Below are 20,561 nucleotides of genomic sequence, written 5' to 3'. Positions count from 1 at the left end.
ATTTTTTTTTTCCAGTACATTTTTAAACTATGTTCCTGAAATAAGCTCCTGAAGCTCCAGTTTTAAAAGCCAAAGTTTAATCCCTTAAGAGCTCAATAAACAATCATTAAGGGATGGAAAGCATTAGTGCAGTGAAAGCAGAGGCTGAAAGGCGAGAGAGAAGATGTGCCCACAGCAGGCAGCAGCCCTCAGCCTTGAACCCGCTGCTGTGGTGGGGTGCAGAGGGTCCCACTGCCATAGTGCCCAGCAAGAGCTGATTTGATTTCTAGGCAAAAAAACCCCCAATACTAAAAAAGAGAAAGAGTGTAAAATTCACCTGAGGGGAAGGGGGGTCCATTCTGCTTTTGCGAAGCATTTCAGGGGAGCGCTCGTGGCTGGGATGGCTCCACACCTCCTTTATCTCTGTGGCGGGTTTGTTGGGGAGAGCGTCTGGAAGGAGCTGGTGCGAAATGGCTGCACACAGCGAGTGGTACAAAATCAGAAAAGTGACTTGTTTGGTATGAAACAGGAGACAGAATCAGGGACATAAGGAAAGGGAGCTCAAATAATATAATGAGAGACCTGATGCCAGTGCGATTTGCTGAAAACAGAGGGGTTCTGATGGGGATGAGCCATTTGCAGGTACCTGTAACGCTGCAGGGACCGATGCGGTCTGTCATGCCACCGTACAGAGTTGTCAGAACATTCATCAGCTGGTCTGAGACTGGCACTCACTTTCCTGAGGGAAAACTTGCCTGGTTTAGCCAGGACTTCCCACCAACACTGCACTGTGGTCTGCTCCTTGGGAGCATTTCTGTCCTGTGTCCACACACATACCTGAGGCGTGTGCTAACTTTGCTTTTCAACATCTCAGAATAGATTTACATTTATGGCTTTTATGTTTTTTCTATAGCCAACATGCCTATCTTTTTCTTTTTTTTTTTTTTTTTAATAATGACTCAGCTGCAAACCAGGTGAGTCTGTCTGCAATTGGAAGTTAAATAAGGGGGGTGGGGAACTGGGGGCAGAAGAGTCCCTGCGGTGGTGCTGCTCCTGACCAGGGCTGTGGTGCTTCAGCTTTTGCAGCTTAAACTGAAGCTGTTGCTTCAGCAACTGCCCATGGAGTTAGAAATGGCCTTAGTAATGATTGCCAGGGCATTTGCTTCCAGTAAGAGCTGAGCTGGCATTTCTTTGTACTGCATGATTAGTTTTTCATTAGGCTTTTTTATTCCAGGTACTGACATATCTCTCTGTTTATTCCTTAGCATCACCTTCTTCCAGTGGGAGCTGTCGGATTTTACCTGAAGTTGTCAAACGCACACTGAAGTTTCACTGAGTTAGAAAGAGCTGAGAGATGCCTGGGTGCTCTGGGACGCGGCAGAAAAACCTTCAGCTCGCTGGGTTTCAGCCCAGAGGCAGGACAGAAGCCAGCTCAGAGCATCCCGATAATGAGAGGCGACTGCGGCCCACGCAGCAGCTCCCGGGGAGGAACAGCTCTGGGAAGAAGGAGGCCAGAGCGGCACAGAGAGAAAGAGCTGCAGGATAATGAGAAGGGGAACAATAGCTGGAGGAGGAATGAAAGGGTCTGGCTGTGGAGGCATCGGTGCAGAGGTATTGCTCAGGGTGCTCCTACCCCAATCAGCTTCAAACCCATCATAAGGGAGTGCAAAAAAAAAGGGACTTCTAATACTTAGTTTGAACTCCTGTCACTTCTCCGTCCTTACTGTATTTTCAGATATTCCCAAAATAAAATAAAAGAGAGTATTGGCATCAGGACAGCTAAAAATCCAGGATTCATTATGTGGCAGCACTGAACTCAATAATTTAGTTTCCATTTCCATGACTGGTATTTTTGAGGCCCTTCCTTGCCCAAATTAAACCCTTTGGGTGGGAATGCGAGGGAGGGCAGTTTGCAAAAAGGCAAACTGACGGGAGGAAGGGACTGGCAGGGCTGGTGCCATGGGCGTGGGGGCACCACCACCACTCAGGGCAGGCAGGGCTGCTGCTGTGGGCAGGCAGGGCTGCGGGGCACCACCACCGCCCAGGGCCGCTTGGATTTCATCACCGGCTGTGAGACTTGGGCAAGAATTGCACCTTACTTATTCTTGTTGTAAAACCAGTGCCAAAGCAGATCCTTTGGATCCGTTAGAAAAACCATTGACTGGTCATTACTGGTAGCTTTGGACCCTCAAATTCATTCATACAGCTGGATTTTAACACGGCCCACAGTTAAACAGAGCCTGTGGCATAAGCAGGGACCTGATCAATAGCATCAAGTTCCATTAACAACCTTTGAAAATGCGGTTCTAGGGTTAGATATTGTGGTGGTTTGTCAGTGTTCGAATGCATGAGCATGTAACTGCTGCTGTACAGCAAAGCAAAAGGGTACGTGGATGTTTATTTTTATCCACGTGGAAATAACAATCCAACAGAATTCAGAAGTTATGTGTTTTCCAGTGAACGAAGGGGCTCCCAGAGCAGCAGTCCAGCCTGGAGAGGCAGGTGAGGGCTCGGACCAGCCCAGCATGGCTGCTGGCACAGGGAGGGTGCTTGCCCTTAGGCATGGCCCTCCCTGGGGAAGGGGCACCCCAGCACCCCCAAGCACCCTGGTGCAGCGAACCCAGCCGGTCCCATCGGCCACGCCAGGCCAGTGTGAGCCAATCCCCAGCATGAGTGCCCGGGCCGGCGGGCGTGCAGCGAGATGCGCTGTATGGAAAAGGGTGAGTCACCCACTCCAGCTCCATCAGGATAATAGCACAGGGTGAGATGTCTGCAGGAAATATAATGCCGTGCGTGGGTATACGGCATGTTCCGCCTTTTATCTAGATCAACTCACGTAGAACTGATTGGGAAAGAAAATGTGGGTACAGAGTAAAGAAAAAGCGGAAGGATGAAAGCGCAGAAGGGCTCTAGTAAGTGCTTTTTGCTAACAGCAGCAAGAGGACACCTCCACAACTTTTAAATTGCGGTTGTAGCTACCTCCAGTCCGTAGAAAGGCAATGCACTAGGCTCTCACCTATTATTACATTACCATTCACTGATTTCTTAATCTTAGCTTTTAAAAAATTGTTCCAGATCAGTCTTAACATCTTTCCAGTGTTTCATGCCCAGTAGGAAAGTTGAGTACCTGAAAACTTTGTCTGATTTTAGCTTTCGTGTGTTTTAATGTTGACAAAATTTATTTTAGCCAAATAGATGGCCTGATCAAATACTATATTAAAATGTCAAGAAGCAATTTGCCCTACATGTTTATAAAGAAACACCAAAAGGAAAATTTAGTTGAAAATCCAGTATTACCATATTTTCTAATATCTGCTAAAGGTTAGCAGCTGATGTTTACCATCGATACGATCTGACGGTGATGCAATTGCAGGTATTTTCTGAATAATATTTGACTTCCTCTGTTCTGGAACTGGAGGCTGCCTCCAGCTGTGCCTGCCAGGCCCCAGGGCAGGACTGCTCCCTCAGCACCTACCAAGCACCCAGAAGCCCATTCAAATAATCTCCCCCTGCAAACCAGTGTGAAGCCAGGGGCCAGGTGCCCGCTCAGGGACAGTGTTGGAGGCCGACACCGTGTGAACGTGCAAAGTGGCTGAGACCCTATTCCATCTGCTGAGTGCCCTTTGCACATCTGGAAGTGGCCAGGGAAGCAGCCTGGGCCGTCCTGCCCCAGCCAGGGGATGCAGGGCCACCTCTTTCTAGTCCGTGCTTTGGGTGGGAGTCTGGGATTCACCCCTCCCCGCGCCCGCACTGCGATCCCAGCACAGGCTGTGGGCATGGAGCGAAGCAGGGCCAGCTCCTGCGCCTCTGGGGCCAGCTCCTGCATGCCCGGGGTCCCTGCGTGCCTGGGGTCACTGTGTGCTGGGGGTCCCTGCGTGTTAGCACGGCTCAGAGGCATGGCCAGGACACCTCCATACATGAACACCAGTCATCAGCAACACCTTTGCCTTGGCCGCGGTCAGAGATGCCCTTGACAAGGCATCAGTGACACCCAGGGAGGTGGATTTGCTGCAGCCAAACCTGAGAAAACCGAGGGCTTTGCTCCAATCTCTGCAGCCTGAAGAACATGCCCATGATGCTGATTACTAAATTCTTGCTGTCGGCCCAGCTGCCTAACCATACCTGTAAGCCACATATACCTACAGGAGGCAAGATGGAGCTGAAACCTGCCCGGGAGGTGAGGAGTGAGGACATATGCAAAACTCCCGGCTTCTGAGGAAACGTGGCTCTCACACCCCTTTCCATCACCTCAGAGTGGGATCTCTGACATGGAGCGCAGAGTTCACAACGTTCTGGAATCCACCCGAAAGCTCCCCGCAGCAGCAAGGCTGTGTATGAGCGGCACCGGGAAAACCCAACTGCCTTCCCCGCTGCAAGCTGTTGTCCAGGTAATGGAGAAAAAGGCAGAGAGATGGCTAAAAAACCCCAGCCAGCCCATTACACAGCTGGACATGTACTTGCAACCTGGCTCCAGTGAAAATCAGAGTTAGGTCTTGAAACAGCATGAGGGTGGGACGTGGTGCTGCTGCCTGCAGGCTCAGCTGTACGGGGAAGTTCAGCTTTGCTGCAGTGGCAGCGTGGATCTGGGGGTGCAGAAGGCTTTGGGGGAGAAAGGGGGGTGAAGCAGAGCTGGAAGGAGGCACCAGGCACCTGCAGAGCCCCGCTGCTGCCCCCGTGGCTTCCCTGCCAGCCGGGTGGGTGGCCACGTGGAAGCAGGAACATCCCTGTTCCCCACCGAGACAGGCTCGGAGGGGGCTTCAGTTATAGCACCTCAGGGGGAGCGCTGTGTTCACTTCCCTCCATGCATTAGGTAGCAAGTACTTAATTGAAATACTTAATTTTGTCTCCCTTGGTACACGATCTTCACTGTTTCCTGCCTGTTTGTCTTCTTGGCCATTTGAGGAAACTGTGTAATGTGAGTATTAACGCACTATTAAACCTTCTCAGTAGAATTGTCTTTCTTGGCTGGTAGCTGAACAAAAGATCTTTTCTACTGAGAATAGTAATTTCAATTTAAAATGGCAATATAGGAAGAAGGCAAGATGCTCCCTGCTGTAATTAGAACAAGTTTTCCAGTATTCTGCGTTATCTTTAGACTCTGGAAGTGTCATTTCTCTACTAGGATTAATGCGTCAGCTCCATTAACTCTATTTATTGCTGTGTTGGTATCACAGGGGCATCACAGTGGCAGTGCTGATCAGAAACTATTTGCATATTCTGAAATACAGAAGGCACTCTGAAACAGGAGTTTCATTATTCTTGTTGGTTTATAATATTAAGTGGTTTATAATATTAATAAAGGCAAAGAGGGAGAAGAGAAGATGTACAGTATCCAGCCCTAAGGGACGAGGTGGCAGTCATACCGGGTACTTACCAGGGCCTTATGGACCAAGCGCTCTGAATTCCCGCGCTAGCCCCCCACCACGTTACCCACTAGTGATTATCAAATTAGAGCCTTTTGCATGCACAATACTGTGTCATTCTGCCTGCCGAAGCTCACACCCTGTTGGGACTCTGTCGCTCCTTGGGGCTTACGTTACGCTGTGTGCGGATCTATTTAATTAGCCCATGAGCAGCTTTTGTTTTCAAGACAGCTAAATGTCAGCCCAGACATTAAAAAAGCACCAAGGCGGGCGCTCCCCTCGCACTGGGGCAGAGAGAGCGCCGCTCCCCCTGCCTCAGCAGCCGGCATTGGCGGGGGCTCCTGGAGGGCTGTGGCACCGCAGGATTTTGTCCCCCCCTAAACTGACGGTCTCCAAGGACAGCAATGCCGGATCTCCAGGGACAGCAAGCGCAGGAGAGCAAAGCAGGGGCGAAGCAGAGACTTTGCTGGCAGAAGCAGAGCTTTGGGCACGTATTCTGCTGGCAGTTTTCATGAGCAGGCTGGGAACTCGGCTAAGACTTGTTTTCAACCAGCAGCGCATGTCATATCTGCAACAGACATGTCTGATTATTCTTATCAGCTCTTGAACTGTCATTTCTCAAGTTTGTTTTCCAAGGAAAGGCAAACAGAGGCTGCCGGGGCTTGCAGCGGCAAGCAGGTCCTGCACCGTGTCAGGGCCGCCATGCTGGGGTCGGGGTCCCCTGATCCCCGTGCATCCCCTGGGCCCAGCACAGCAGGATCCCTGGGGCTGGTGCGGGGCCATGACCAGAAACCCACCCTGTCAGCCCTTTACGAGGGGGAGAAGAGAACATCGGGCATCTCTTGTGGGAGATTTTACACGCCCTCCTGGTTTTCTTTGCCGTTACGGGCTTTTTAGTCTTGTCTCTCATTTCCCTGCCAGCGTTCAGCCTTCTGCCTCAGCTGCTAAGGGCCACAAGTTCTTGCAAGGAAGGTGACAGAAATTGCTTATTGCACAAAATAATGCTCACCCTCACATTTCCCAAATAGATTTTTTACTCACAAGTCAAGGCCAAAGCTGGACATTTTCAGCATGTGAGGCTAAGGCTGGAAGGAAACAAAAACTGGGGTAAATAGTCATTGCTAACAATCTGTCTACTACATATTTTTAAGTATTTTTAGATAGAAAGGGATGTTTTGCTTTTTTTTTGTACAAGTGTTTGCTCGGACCCCTTAAACCAAAATTTCCTCAGTTTTCACCTATGTGCAGGTGGCCATTGGAAGTCCAGCTGAGACACCTCTTACAACTTCGAAGTTGTAGTATTTTAAATACGGCAAGCAGTTGTATTTTAAAATAAAATAAATCAGTATTTCAGGCTCACTGTGGAAAGTCTGCATGTTGTAGAAGGGGTGCTGGGAAGAGATGCCATCTTCTGTGACAAACAAAAAAGGAAGATATGAAGCTGCAGAAACTGGAGAAAGAAAATACAGTGTGAGAAAGCATTATTTGACCTAACCAATTTCCTAATGAAAGGGGAATAAAGCTCACCAGAAGCCAATAGGTAGGTCACAAGCAGATTCAGGTAAAATGCGAAATAAGCATTTTTTGCAGCAGAGAAGATGTCCTGCAGCGGGGACTTGAGACCAGCTCACCCTCCAAGTCCTGTGCTCACCCCTGCTTCCAGCAGCACCCCCAAGTGAGACACAGAGTGCCTGACACACCAGGGTGTGTAGATATATCTATATTTACCCTCGCTGTGAGCAGGCATTGCAATGATCCTTTCTACCAGCCTCTCAGTCTGCTCCTGGTTTGGGCCCCTTGTCCATACCAGCACACTTTGAAATATTGAAATCTGCATCTAAATCTTCCTGATAACCAAACCCAACAGGTAGAAACAGCTGGATTTATGTCCGGGCCGTTCCCTTTGCACACCCACACACTGTGATAGTTCAGCGCTAATTGGACTGACTGGGAATTTCCATTTGCTCTTGAGCATGCTTTCGTTTCTCATTAGGGATATATCATCCGTTTGAGTTAAATCAGCTGTTAACAGAACAAAACATTCAGTTTAATGGAAATCGGTAGCATAAAATCCCAGATTTTGCAGAAAGTGCACTAAGAGGCAAAGCTGGAAGGAATTCAGTTTCAGCTATACCAGACAGAAACCTATCCGGCTACAAGGCATATGCTGGAGCTATGGAGGAAAAGGTGCTAATGCAACATGCTTCATGGTTGTGGTCCAAAATAAGAACAGATCAGTGATACAAGCAGGAAGACACTAATTTGCTGGCTGTGTGTGAAGGCATGTAACAGTATGGCTGCTAAAAGCTATGCGTCGTTCTTTACTCCTGTAAGTGCTTGGACCTTTTGCAGCTGAAGCGCTGCAGCCAGAATGCACAAACTGTTAAAACCAGTACGTGAGATTTCCATTTCCAGTACTGGCAGGCTCGGCAGGGCGGTGCTGAGCCACGGGCTGCCGATGGAGTGGCAGGGACATAGCTGTCACCCAGCACAGGCTGCACGGCTCCTCGGCAGGTCCCAAAGTGCCACTGAAGCTGGCGAGGAGCGAGGGTGCCGCCACCCGCACACCTCTGCCCCCCCATCAGCAGCACCCGGCCAACCCCACACCGCAGCCAGAGGGGAAACAGAGTGTGGGCAGAGAGAACAGCTGAGGTTTGCTAGGCAAGGGATGAAATACTGAGCAGTCACAGTAAACGGGGTATAAAAAAATGAAAGCCTGGACGAAGTGAGGTGCGTGAGGCAGGAGTGAAAAGGAGGCAAGCATGCCAGTGATTTTGAAAATGTGCATAAAGAAGGGAAATGGCTCTTTTCCACTCTTGTGAGGCAAGGTGAGTGTGGTTCTGCAAAGATGCTGCTATTTGCAGTGTGTGGTAGCACCTAATCTTCTGATGGTGGAGGTTCTTCCCCAGGAGAAGCCGGGAGATGATGCACGAGTGTGATGCTACACCCCCAAGGGTACCATCAGAAACTGCTGGGGCAAGGAGGCAGCTTGATGCTTGTAATCAGTGTCAGCAACATCATCACCACGGTGTCTGCTTTGGGTGCCCACCCTTCAAAGCAGCCACTGAAAAACAAGATGACACTCAAAAAAAAGTTACAGGGATGAGTCAGGTATCTTGGAAAATCCTGCCCTGGCACAGCAGGCTAAATAAATTGAAGTTTCTCAGACCAGATTATAAATCCGAGCGTGGAGTCTTTAGTAATGGATCAACAGTGCTGGAGCTGAAGGATGCGAAGCACGGGTTCAGTACAGATTCACTTCTGCATTCCGATGTTTTCGTCCTTGAATACATGCATTGGTCCTACAAGAACATTACGTCGGATGAGCCACGGCTTTGTGCCAGGTCCCCACCGGTGTCTCACCGGCCTGAGGCCTGCGGTGGGTGCGAATGCTGCCGCAGGCACCTGGGCAAATCAGGCACGTGCAGCCGCATCCACCGGCTCCCACGGACACCTGCGCTGGTGGCCCCACACCCCTCCAAGTCCCAGACTCTGAGCCGCGGCTGGCTCGCAGCTGGGCTCACAAACCCTCTTCCAGAGAAGGCTGCGAATGCCTGCAGCCGGCCCCGGCGCCCAGCATTGCTGCCTGCACCTTGGCCTGGCCCAGGCACCAGCACAAATCCTGGGAAATGGCTCCTTCCCTGGGCAGCTGCGGGCTCCCTGAGTTACTGCTCCGACCTTTCGTCTCCACAGTTTGGATTTATGGTTCTGCTTAGGTAACAGGAAAACAGGCTGTAGTTCATAGTGCATATTTACCGATGCTATCTAATGCTGCTTCGGCATGACTCAAAATTTGCTCAAGACGGGGAATTCAAGGAAGCTGCCAAGAAAAGCTATGTGTTAGCAATGGGACTGAAAAAATCACTAATGAAATAACAGTTATAAAGGGAAAGATAAACTAAAAGGCTTCTCCTATGCTAACAGCATCGCTTTGTACTTTTTTGTTATTTTTCTTTACAATAATCCAAGTCCTTTATTAAAATGAACCCTGGTTTGGGCCATGCAGCTGATTCTCCGAGGAGCAAGATGGCTTTTTGATAAACCAGCATGGTGGGCTCGATATTATTACACTGTACTCACCGTATGTCTGGTTTGTGGGTTGAGTGTTTTCTCTTGTGGGAACACCGAGGCTAAGGATTAGATTTTGCCAGCTTTTTAAAATCCTAGAGGGCACCACTGAACAGTTTTGTAAACCGGGCTTGCTTTACAACACAGATTTTACAGGTGTTGCTGTTCTTGTCTCACTTTTCGCTTTCCTTTATCTTCATATTCAATTTGTATTAAAATTTAAAAGAATCTTCAAAGCAGTAAACATGCAGTTAATGGATGAGTACAAAGAAGGAAAAAAAGCCTAATACACAATAAGAAAAGGTTTTATATTTACAAAATTTAAGCTGTTGCTTTAAAGTTGTAGTCTGTGTAACTTGCCCCAAAAGAGATGCCAGGCTGGCAACTCCATCTGCATCCTCTTGCATATTCCTACAGAGGTACAATATGCAGCTGATTTCCCAATTAAGCTTTCCCAACAAAGTAGTTTTATAATTTAGACAGCCTCAAAAGTTTGAAAAACGAATACATATTCATGAAGTACTAATAATCCTCCGTCTAGAACACAGCTTTTAGTTGAGAGCAGATATGACTAGCTCATGTATCACTCACCACACATCTTAACTCAAATGTGAACAAGGAAGAAATGGCTGAAACCAGCAGATTGTGTTTTGCCAAGACAATAAATAATAATCGTATTCTGACTCAAGTGCCAAATGTATAGCGCTTAATTAGAGGTCAGTAGAGCATATTTCAGCTCAGCTGTTCCATTTACAGCAATTAACATGTTCGCGTAGCTTAAACTGGGTTGCAGAGCAGATTTCAAAGGGTTGAGTGAAAGCACAATCAGGGAAGGGTTGTTCAGCCGCTCGGGAGGAGCACACCTGGTACCCCGCTCCGGGATGGGGCTGCCCGGCCCGGGATCGCTCCGGGATGCGGCTGCCCGGCTCCAGGATGGGACTGTGGGATCGCTCCGGGATGGGGCTGTGGGATGGGGCTCCGGGATGGGGCTGCCCGGTCCCGGGATCGCTCCGGGCTGGGGCTCCGGGCTGGGTCAGGTGTCGGTCGGGGCGGGCTCCTCCATCCCTGCGGGGTCCCGGGGTCCCGTGCGAGGCCCGCGCCTCGGGCGGGCGGGGTGACCGCGGGGTGACCGCGGTGGGGGGGGGCCCGAGGACGGCGGCGGAGCAGCACCGGCACCACGCGGAGCACACCCCCCCCGCGCGCACACACGCACACACACACACACCCCGCACCCCCGGGCCGGGAGCCGCGGGCGGGGAGCGCCGGGCACCGCCCGCCTGCGAGGGCGGTGCGGGGGGCGGGCGGCGCGTCCCTGGGCCGAGCCGGCGCCTCGTCCCGCCCGCAGTCCGCCCGGGGCCGGCGCTGCCTCCCGCGGCGGAGGGGCTGCGGCCGCTCTCCCGGCCGCCATGGAGGGGCCCCGGGCGCCGTAGAGCCGCTGCCTTCCCCCCCCCGCCCCCACCACAGCCGCCTCCCTCCCTCCCTCCCGGGCGATGGGAGCCGGGGCGGCCGCGGGCGGGACGCCGCCCCCCGCCGGGCGGACGCTGCCGGCGGCGCGGAGAGGCGAGCGCGGGCTGAGGCGGGCGCGGCGGGAGGCAGGTGGGGGGCGACGGCCCCGGAGCTCCGCGGAGCCGGGCTGGGGCGCGGCGGCTGGGAGGGACGCGGGGAGCGGGGCCAGGAGGGCTGAGGTGACCTGAGGGAACCGGGAGGGCTGAGGGGAACTGGGAGGGATGAGAGAGGCCGGGAGGGCTGAGGGAACCGGCGGGAACCGGGCGGGCTGAGGGACCCGGGCCGGCTGAGGGGAGCCTGGGGGAACCGGGCGGGCTGAGGGGAACCGGCGGGCTGAGGGGAACCGGCGGGCTGAGGTACGGGGCCGGCAGCCGCGGAGGCGGCCGGGGCGGCGGTGCTGGCCTGAGGAGCGCGGAGCGCGGGCGGGGAGCGGCTGCCCCCGACCGGCCCCGCTCCCGCTGCCCCTTCGCTGCCCGCGGCCCAGGGCCGGGACGGGCCGCTGTGGCCCCCGCCCCGCCGCGCAGGGGGCCGGGGGGGGGGGGGGGGGGGGGGGGGGGAGGCGCGGAATGGGGCCGGGCGGCAGCGGGCAGCCACCGCCGGGATGGCCCCGGGCTCCCAGCGTGCGGCGGCGGGGGGACGGCCCGCACCCCCCGCCAGACCGACCTGCGCGGGTGGGAGAGGCTCCTCCGAGCACAGCCGCTTGGAAACCCTCCAAGGGGAAGCAGGGCAGGTTTTACCTTCCAGTTAGGTTTTCTTTGCTCTTTTCTCTATTTAGATGCGTCGCTGTTCCTGTAGAGACTTCGTTGCTTCACCTCAGACTGATGTGACTCTGGTGGAAGGATCATGACTGAAGTCCTCTTCTCTGCTGCTCTGAATGGAACTGAACCCAACCTGTTATCCAGCAGTGGCTGGTCTGCGGGAAACGCCACCACCAAGTGTTCCCTGACCAAAACTGGCTTCCAGTTCTATTACCTGCCCACCGTCTACATTCTGGTCTTCATCACTGGGTTTTTGGGCAACAGCGTGGCCATCTGGATGTTTGTCTTCCACATGAGGCCCTGGAGCGGCATCTCGGTTTACATGTTCAACCTGGCACTGGCCGATTTCTTGTATGTCTTGACTCTGCCCGCCCTCATCTTTTACTACTTCAATAAAACGGACTGGATCTTCGGAGATATCATGTGCAAGCTGCAGAGGTTCATCTTCCATGTGAACCTGTACGGCAGCATTTTGTTTCTGACTTGCATAAGCGTGCACAGGTACACAGGGGTGGTGCATCCCTTGAAGTCGCTGGGGAGGCTGAAGAAGAAGAACGCGGTGTACATCAGCACCCTGGTCTGGGTCATCGTGGTGGCCGTGATTTCTCCGATACTCTTCTACTCGGGAACGGGGATAAGGAAGAATAAAACCACAACGTGCTATGACACAACAGCTGATGATTACCTGAGAAGTTACTTCATTTACAGCATGTGCACCACGGTGCTTATGTTCTGCATCCCGTTCATACTGATTCTTGGTTGCTATGGGCTCATTGTGAAAGCTCTGATTTACAAAGATTTGGACAATTCTCCTCTCAGGAGAAAGTCGATTTACCTGGTTATTATTGTGTTGACGGTCTTTGCTGTGTCTTACCTTCCCTTCCACGTGATGAAGACCTTAAATCTAAGAGCCAGGGTGGATTTTCAGACTCCACAGATGTGTGCCTTCAACGATAAGGTTTATGCCACTTACCAAGTGACGAGGGGTCTGGCCAGCCTCAATAGCTGTGTCGACCCGATTCTTTACTTTCTGGCAGGTGATACCTTCCGAAGGCGGCTGTCCAGGGCCACCAGGAAATCGTCCAGAAGAAGTGAACACAACGTGCAGTCCAAAAGCGAGGAGATGACTCTCAATATTTTATCAGAGTATAAACAGAATGGAGATACCAGTTTGTGAACAAATGCGAAAGATTTGGGAACAGTTCGAAAAAATCCTCCGCTCTGAGGCAGTAGGACACTGTAGTGCTACAAGTGTGTGAGGAAAAATCTACCAGTCTCTCAAATTCGTTTTAGGTAAAGCCTCGTTTTCTGATCTTAGGAAAAGCTTAACAAAGTCAGTGGAAGAATTTTAATGGAAAGTAACGTGTCAAAATTCAGCTTTCCTTCTCCTTACCATGTTCTCATTTCTTTCTGACTTGTGTCAGATAAAGTAAAATGAAGTAAATCCCCTAAAGGAAGAAAGCAATCCAAGTGCTTCTGTTTTAATGACTTAGTCTCCCACGTTCAGAAATGCTCTCAATCAGCCTCTCTCTAAAAATAGGAAATAAAAGTAAGAGCGAGCATTATCTTCTCTTCCGAGGCTCAGTCCACATACCTAGCCTTTCGCTCACTTGCTGTTGTAAACGATATTTAAGTCAAAGTCACGATGCCGTTATCTCACCTTTACAGTTTTATGATTTCTTCATCTACTAGTGTTGATAATTATTTGATAGTTCGGTAGCATTTATGATTCAGTCTTCTTTGAGTGCTGGTGTTTTACAAAAGGTAGGCTTACTGATGTGTGCATGATTATGCTTTCAGATTACGATGGTTGTTCATGGGAAAAAAATCTGGACCCTCCCTTAGAGGCAAATTGGCTTCCAAGTGAACTGGCACCTCAGCCGCTGGCCGGCCGATAAGCAGGTCTCTCTAGGAGCCGGTGCCAGCGGGTGCCCGCCTTGCCCCCGCACACGTGGCAGCACCTTCCGGGAGCGGCCTCGGCGTGCGGACGCGTGCGGAGGCGAGAGGGCGGCCGACGGGCCCATCCCGCCCGCCGCGCTGAGGAGAGTGGCTGCTGCGGCAGCCAGCCTACGGCGGCGGTGGGCCAGGGCTGAGTGCGGGCCGGGCTGGCCCACAGGCGCAGGCTGACCGGCAGCTCGCCCCGGTGCCCCACCACCGCTGGCGGGAGCCTCGGTGGAGTTTTTTACGGGTAAAATGGGAGAGACGTGTGTACTGGGAACGACGGTGCTGCTCGGATGAGTAGAATGGCAGTTGCTCGAGTTACCTGCGCTTTCAGTTGGTACAAGGATGTTTCTGTTCCTGGCAGTCTTTAGGGATAACGTAAGAGTTGTTTCCCAATAAAATAATTGTTAAAATGGATAATATAAATGGATTATATATTATATATATATATAAAAATAAATACTTTGGGGGAATTAATTTTTTTCTACTGTGACAAATAAATCACTGTATTAACAAGATGTTGCAATATACTACAGACTAAATCTGGCCCTTTATGGCATATCTCCTCCAAATGTGGAATAGGTCAGCCAAAATTAGCCAAACTGCAATATTGTGTAACAAGAGAGCTAGTGATCGAGCACAGGCGAAATCCTACATGGGCAGTCATTCATTTCTCGTATTTTTAAGAAATGTATTTGAAAATATTGTGTGCTAAAAATGGACGGAAAGCATGCTCTAAATTATAAATTTAGTGTACAAAATTGAGTTCTGTGTAATCTTAAGGGTGATTTTAACAGATCTTAGTTCCTCCAGTCTTCATAGTAAGAGTAAAATATTTATATTTTACAAACTAATTTCCAGTGATTGGTAACAAGCAAGAATAGCTCTAGTTATTTTTTGACAACATGGTAAAGCAGCTTCTGTTCACACATACAGCTTCTTAATCTGCAGAATCCCTGTTTATTGGGCTTATTTATTGGAAAGCTAAATGCAAAGTATGTAAAGTGTGGTTCTCCGTGTTCATATTCAGAATTGGGCATTAATGGAAATTTTAACAGCATGTTTCAATCACTGTAATACTGTGTCTTCTAACAGCACATCTTTATAATAAACTCAATTCCACCCTGACTATTCACTGTTGATATGTAACCTAGTGATAAATTAAACTACTGATTTATAGCCTAGAGATAAATTAAACTGCTGCTTAGGAAGCCTCGCTTCTTGAAGCAGTGTTGAGGTCTCATTTAGCCCTGTAAGATGAAAAATGTAGAGGCAGTGAAGAAATCCCAACCAAGGGTCAATTGCTAATTAATCCCTCCTGACAAAAGACTGGGGAACAGCGCAGCCTATTTATATCCCTGGAGAATGGGCCTGATTCACAATAAATGACTTCTCCTATTATGTGATTATTTGAGACTTCATTCAACTGAGGCATGTCCTGGTTGGAATGGCAGTGAATTAAACAGGGAGAGGGTGTAAAAATAGGATATTCTCTGAATCTGCTTCTCTAGGTTTAAAATCGTATTCGTTTCCCAGCCTTTTGTGGTCTATTTCTCTCTTTTTCTTTCAGTTAGGAAATAAAATGTTCCACTAATTCCGAAAAAAGATCCTAAGCAGACGCGGCAGAATGTAAAACCGCACCCCCAGGTTGGTCCTCGTGCAGTTCCTTACAGTCTTGCTGCAAATGTGTCTCTTTAACATGGCAACGTTGGCTGACTCTGGCAGTGCGCAGGAAATCCGAGCACACCCAACTCCCGTGGGCCCAGCGGCGGCCGGAGAGGGCTCCCTCCCGGCACAGCCTCCAGCGCCTGCCGGGGTTGTGCTCGGCCCGCGCCAGGCTCCCTGCGCTTCCTCTTAGAGCTGCGCAGCCGGGCGGACGTTTGCCCGCTTCATGACCCCTCCGTCTGGCCTGATGCTTCACTTAACGAAGATGGCTTTAATTGACGATGGGCTGCGGCGCTTGGCACCTTTGCCTCACGGGCATGCACAGAAGCCTCCTACCGAACGCCCAGAACGATCTTTAAATGCGTTTTCCACCCGGTTTATGTTCCATCTTCTGGCTCCTATGACCCACAGAGCTCACATCTCGGGTGGCGTCCTGCTCCGGTGCGACTCCCTGCCGAGACGCCGCAGCTCCTCCGGATCCAGCTGGAACTCAGGGCTGAGCCTTGCAATCTCGTGTGAAATTCATGCTCTTTTTTTTTTTTAAGCATCGCTGGGTTCGGCACGGGGTGGTTGGAACCGCAGCGGAGTCACCCCGGTTCCCTCCCTCCTCCCACGCTATTACTTTTTCCCGGCAGCGTGATGGAATCGTGTGGTCCGGCTGCCCCGTTGGAAAGGAGGAGGCCGGTCGGACGTGGGGGGATTGGACACTGCCAGGACAAAACCAAGCAGACGGGGGCAGCGAACTCTCGGCGAATCTCTTGCAGTTCAATATTTGCCTTTTGGCACTTATTTGTACTAGAATTATCTGTGGAAGGCCATCAGCCCGCCAGCCTTAGCGGTGATGCCCGCGTTTATCCATGCACCTCTGTGATGAGCACAGTCGAAGAAGCCTTTCCCAAAGTGACTCGCTGGGAGTTTCCTCCCGACCCATCCGATACCCAAAAAAGAGATCACAATCCCAGCTACGGCCCCCGGGCTGGTGGTTACTGGTCAGCGGCGACAGTGGGTTGCATTTACTGGGAGCGAGACTCATCGTCTGCCTGCAGGAAGAGCACCTGGAAGTTCCACCTTGCCCCGTTGCGCTGTGTTAGCACAACTAGCCAATGAGATCAAACGTTTTGCGATTTCGTGGTCACACTTTTAACCTATTTTTCCTCTGGGTATATCTGGGAATCTTCTAATAACTATAAATCATTCGCTGAAGACACCAAAAGGTTTGAAGTGAATATTTAGAGCTTTGCCAAAGCGTTGTACAATGATCCACACCGAAACAAATTATTATTCATCAGCTCTATTTTCCTTCCTCCAGCTCACAGGGTTAATTTTTTTCCTCATTTATGCCCATTAACTCTTACATATGGTAATCACTAACACAAAATGAAATCAGCGTGAAGCCTACGCAGGATCTGCTGTCAGTTTGTACATTTTCATAACGCAGCACCACAGACTTTTTGTTTGAATCCAGTTCAGATGACACCACATTGATGAAGCGACACTCAGCTGTGGGGAAACCCTCTCGCTTGACCCTGCTCTCAGCGGGAGGCTGCCCTCGCTGCCCTGGGGAGCTGCTGCCTCCCCCCCACCACCCCGCTCTGGGGGGCTGCAGGGCCTTTGCCGGGGCTGACGGCCCGCGAGAGCAGTGGAGCATCCTGCCGCCGGGGACGGACCCTGAAGGTTTGTTTCCCACAGACTAAACCCGTGGCGTCGTGTACGAGCCCGAGAGCTGAGGCCGAGTCCTCCCCAGGCTGGCATCCTCCTCTTTCTCCACGAGGAAGGGCCCGAGGCTCCGGGCAGGAGCCGAGCCCCTCAGGAGCTGGCGGAGTGTGATGCGCTGCTGGGCTGGCGCCAGTGCTGCCAGGAGCTGGGCAGGACACCCCATGGAAAGGGCTGCTCCTCTGCTGCCACCCCACCTGGAAAGTCTGCAGCAGCTAAACACACTGGCCCTGGGGGGGCCAGGAGACAGAAAACCTGCTAACTGCCTTCCGGGGGGTTCTTAATTTTTTCCTTGTTGCTAGTTTTTTGTCTTCAGATTGGTCCAGAACAAAAACATTAATAAAGAGTGATGTGTCTTAACACAGGTATTACTTATTTCTGTGATAAGCTCATTCCTTTTCAAGTCTATACGTCCGTATTTGTCACCTGCAGTGGTTAGTCTTCACCTCTGGTCCGAGTTTGGAAGGAAGCTGTAGGCCTGAGGTTGAATTTGAATACGAGAAATGTATTTCAAGCGCCTGAGCGGCCATGTCCGACAGCTGCTGGCTGTCAAGGGGGTGGGACCAGCCAAGCAGTGGGGGGAAACACTGACCTGGGTGAAGTCATTTTAGACAGACACTAACTTTAAACCCACCCCCCGCCAACAGCTGTAGCTGCTTGGACAGGACTGTGTTGCCCTGCGTATGTTTGCTGTATTCTTTCTAACTTCAGGTGCTTTGCACTGACTCAGAATCGGCTGCAGAACAGTGTTTCTGGAGCCTGGCACCATGATTTCAAATCCTTTGAAGACATACGACTTGTGCATTAAAACCACTACTTCTTTTGTGGCTGTGGATGACAGTGTGTTTCCAGGATAGACGTGAAAATGTTTATTTTTCTATTGTACTGTGATTTTAATATTGTTCAGTAAGTTCAATTTTTGTGTAAATACTAGTGAAATTTGACTCCGATATCTGCAGAGACAGTGCTCCTTGGTATTTAAGCTCAGGTTATGTAACTGCTTTAATTAAATAGTAGTAAAAAAATCCCCTTATTTGTCTATAATTTTAACGACTAAAAAGACTTTGTTTTTTAATAAAGCACGAGGTTGTTTGCATGTACATTCACTGTTAGGCATGGCTTTTGAAGTTGTAACTATTTTTAGTGGCGGCAGAACAGCAGCCACCGAGTTACTGGCACTGTACCTAGCAACCTCACTTTGAAACTGCTCCAATAAAATAATGAAACACTTTTTCTGCCTTTTGTATTATTGCAGTTAATTCATGTTTCCAGGTGACTCTTCAGGCTTAAAAAAGATGATAAAAGGTTTGCCAAAGATATCAAATTTAAAACCTTGAGAAGAACCAGATGGATTGATTGAGAATCAAGATGAGGGAGTGAAGGAACAGTGCTCGTCTCCCAGGGTTTGGGGGCCACGTGTCCACGGGTGTGGGCAGAGGCCTGGCCCAGCACCCCACTCCCAGCACCCCGCTCCCAGCACCTCTCCCGTTCCCAGCATTCGGTCGGGGAAGAGCTGGCTCCCAGTCCTCTCTCCCTCCTCCTTGGCAGCTCCCACTCGGCCCCGGGTATTTATTACTGCAGTTATTGTCCAGCACAAGCAACCGTAAGCTGACAGCCCGGAGCGTGTTGCCTCTGTACCCACCAAAAGCTAAATCTGCCTTTACAGAAACTTTCTTTTTTTCCACTTCAGTGCTGGCTGCTGCATGCTGATTTTGTTGCAGGATGCAGAGTGACTGTTCCTTCCCAAACAGCTTAACATTTAAAAACCAATCAAAATCTTTAACCCCCTTTTTTATCCATACCTCACCTGACACTACAGGTATTTCAGATTTTAAGTCGACCTCTATTTTCATGCCACTGGCCTGTTTCGCTGCCTGCAGCTACCCTAACTTCACACAGCACCAAGTTTCTGTTGTTGAAGACTTTTTGATCCTGCAAACTGAAGGTGTGGGCATGGGGCACTGGCAGTGATGCTGGGATGCAAACTGCAGGTACACAGGATGGAATAGATCAGTATTTCATTTATGTCACCTGCTTTGTTTTAATCTTTATTTACCTCTTTGTTTTAAGATTTATTTACCTCTCATTTTAATATTTTTTTCCCTTTTAGTTTATGAAAATGGTTTCATGAAGATGTTTTAGCTTTGCTTTAATAACCCTTCAACCGTAATGATGTTTTCTTATCAGTAAATTGATTCCATCTTCAACACATAGTGCTGTTTCATGCCTTTCTGAAGTTCCTTTTCCCATCCAACACCTGCTAAGACCCAACGGCCTCTTCCACCCTCAGCACAGAAACCTTTAAATACCTGCAAGTCAGTCAAGTCTAGAAGCACCAGGGTTTGTAAAGCTCCACTCTTGCTGGTTATATTGAACATAAACAGCAACATACAGTATGTAAACACCATATTTTAATAATTGAACTGGTTGTGCATTTATTTCTGGCTTCCTTTAACCTTGGCCTAAGCGTGCAAATGCAGTTTGCTGTTACCCTGGCAGATGTGAGGCAGTGCATGAACATGGGGAATATTTGTTTATAAACTTTTTTCAAATTATCTTACAGCATTAGAAAACAGGAGACAGGCCTGTGGCGATAAGCAATGGGCTGAATAGATAAATAATTAAATAAACGGGGGTTTTCAAACTGGGCAGCTCAGGTTTCTGCTGCCAGCATCAGGCTCCTGCTCGGATGGGAGCGGGAGGGAGATGCTGGGAACGCCACTGTATGGCTTGGGCTGAATTCAGGCAGGCTGGGCTGGGAGCAGCTCAGTGCTTGGAGGCCACTGGGAGACGTGACACATTCCTGCAGGGTTCACCCCCAGTCACGGCCAGGCACGGTGCCAGTGCTCACCCACACCGGACTCAGTGGGATCCCGTGCAGCCATGCCCGCGTCCCCGCGGGGTTAAACCTGACTGAGGGTTAGGCGTGAGAGCTGTTTGGTGCCGCTGAGCCTGAACTAACCGTGTCTGCTGGCAGAAATATAAATACCCGGAGACTTCACGAGTTACATGGCAGCTGAGTGTGGGTGTCACACATGCGAGTGGTGCCTCTACGTGAGGTACCAAGAGGACAGTGAAGTGCCGGGTGTATTTATAGCCCCTGGGGCGCACACGGTAGCACAGTGTTCCTTGGGGAATGGTGTCACCCCTCTGCAAGGTGGCAGTGACCCACCGCCCTCCCCAGGAGAGAGCAGAGTGCTGAGGCAACTGTCCTCCCAGCTTGCCCACTGCTCCTGGCCAGCAGCCGGGCTGCATGAATGGCTCATCTCACTGGCAGGACAGGAGCTGGATGGACTCTCTGCACCTCAACACCCCCAACCCCTTTGGGGCTGTCAAGAGTCAGGCAGCGAGTCCCACAGGAAAACCCATTGTTGCTGCCTGCCCGAGGGAGAAGCCCCCAGTGACCCCCAGCAGAGCCGCTCATTTAAAGTGCTTGAAACACCACGTACCCTTCCTGGCATTCCCATATAGCCGAGGAACAGCGGAGCTACTTATGTAAATAATTCATTAAAGTCTTCTCTGTTCAGTTTCTGGCTCTTCCACGCAGCAGCGCCCTGCACGCTCCTCC

At 50.6% G+C, this 20,561-nt stretch overlaps 1 protein-coding gene across 3 annotated transcripts; it reads left to right on the top strand.

Annotated features, from left to right (window-relative positions):
- The first annotated feature begins 10,768 nt into the window (after positions 1-10,768).
- P2RY1 (purinergic receptor P2Y1) lies at positions 10,769-18,223 on the top strand. 3 transcript variants are annotated; one of them, XR_012624352.1, is made up of 3 exons: positions 10,769-11,006; positions 11,692-12,967; positions 15,186-18,223. XR_012624352.1 is itself a non-coding variant. In XM_074834418.1 (2 exons), exon 2 carries the CDS (start codon positions 11,760-11,762, stop codon positions 12,849-12,851), a length of 1,092 nt encoding a protein of 363 aa, XP_074690519.1. In that variant the 5' UTR covers positions 10,769-11,006; positions 11,692-11,759; the 3' UTR covers positions 12,852-14,743. The 3 variants fall into 3 exon arrangements, 2 of the variants coding, with proteins under 2 accessions (XP_074690519.1, XP_074690520.1); XM_074834418.1 differs by lacking the exon at positions 15,186-18,223 and having other exon boundaries at positions 11,692-14,743; XM_074834419.1 differs by lacking the exons at positions 10,769-11,006; positions 15,186-18,223 and adding an exon at positions 11,012-11,095 and having other exon boundaries at positions 11,692-14,743.
- Positions 18,224-20,561: the final 2,338 nt, after the last annotated feature.

This window comes from Strix aluco, chromosome 9 (assembly GCF_031877795.1).
Source record: "Strix aluco isolate bStrAlu1 chromosome 9, bStrAlu1.hap1, whole genome shotgun sequence".
Lineage (NCBI taxonomy): Eukaryota > Metazoa > Chordata > Aves > Strigiformes > Strigidae > Strix > Strix aluco.
The sequence above is the reverse complement of the archived record's forward strand: the minus strand, read 5'-3'. Positions and strand labels throughout refer to the sequence as shown.

Bases quoted from the DNA above. Each gene is read 5' to 3' on its own strand.
- P2RY1 (XM_074834418.1), top strand. From the start codon at position 11,760: ATGACTGAAGTCCTCTTCTCTGCTGCTCTGAATGGAACTGAACCCAAC.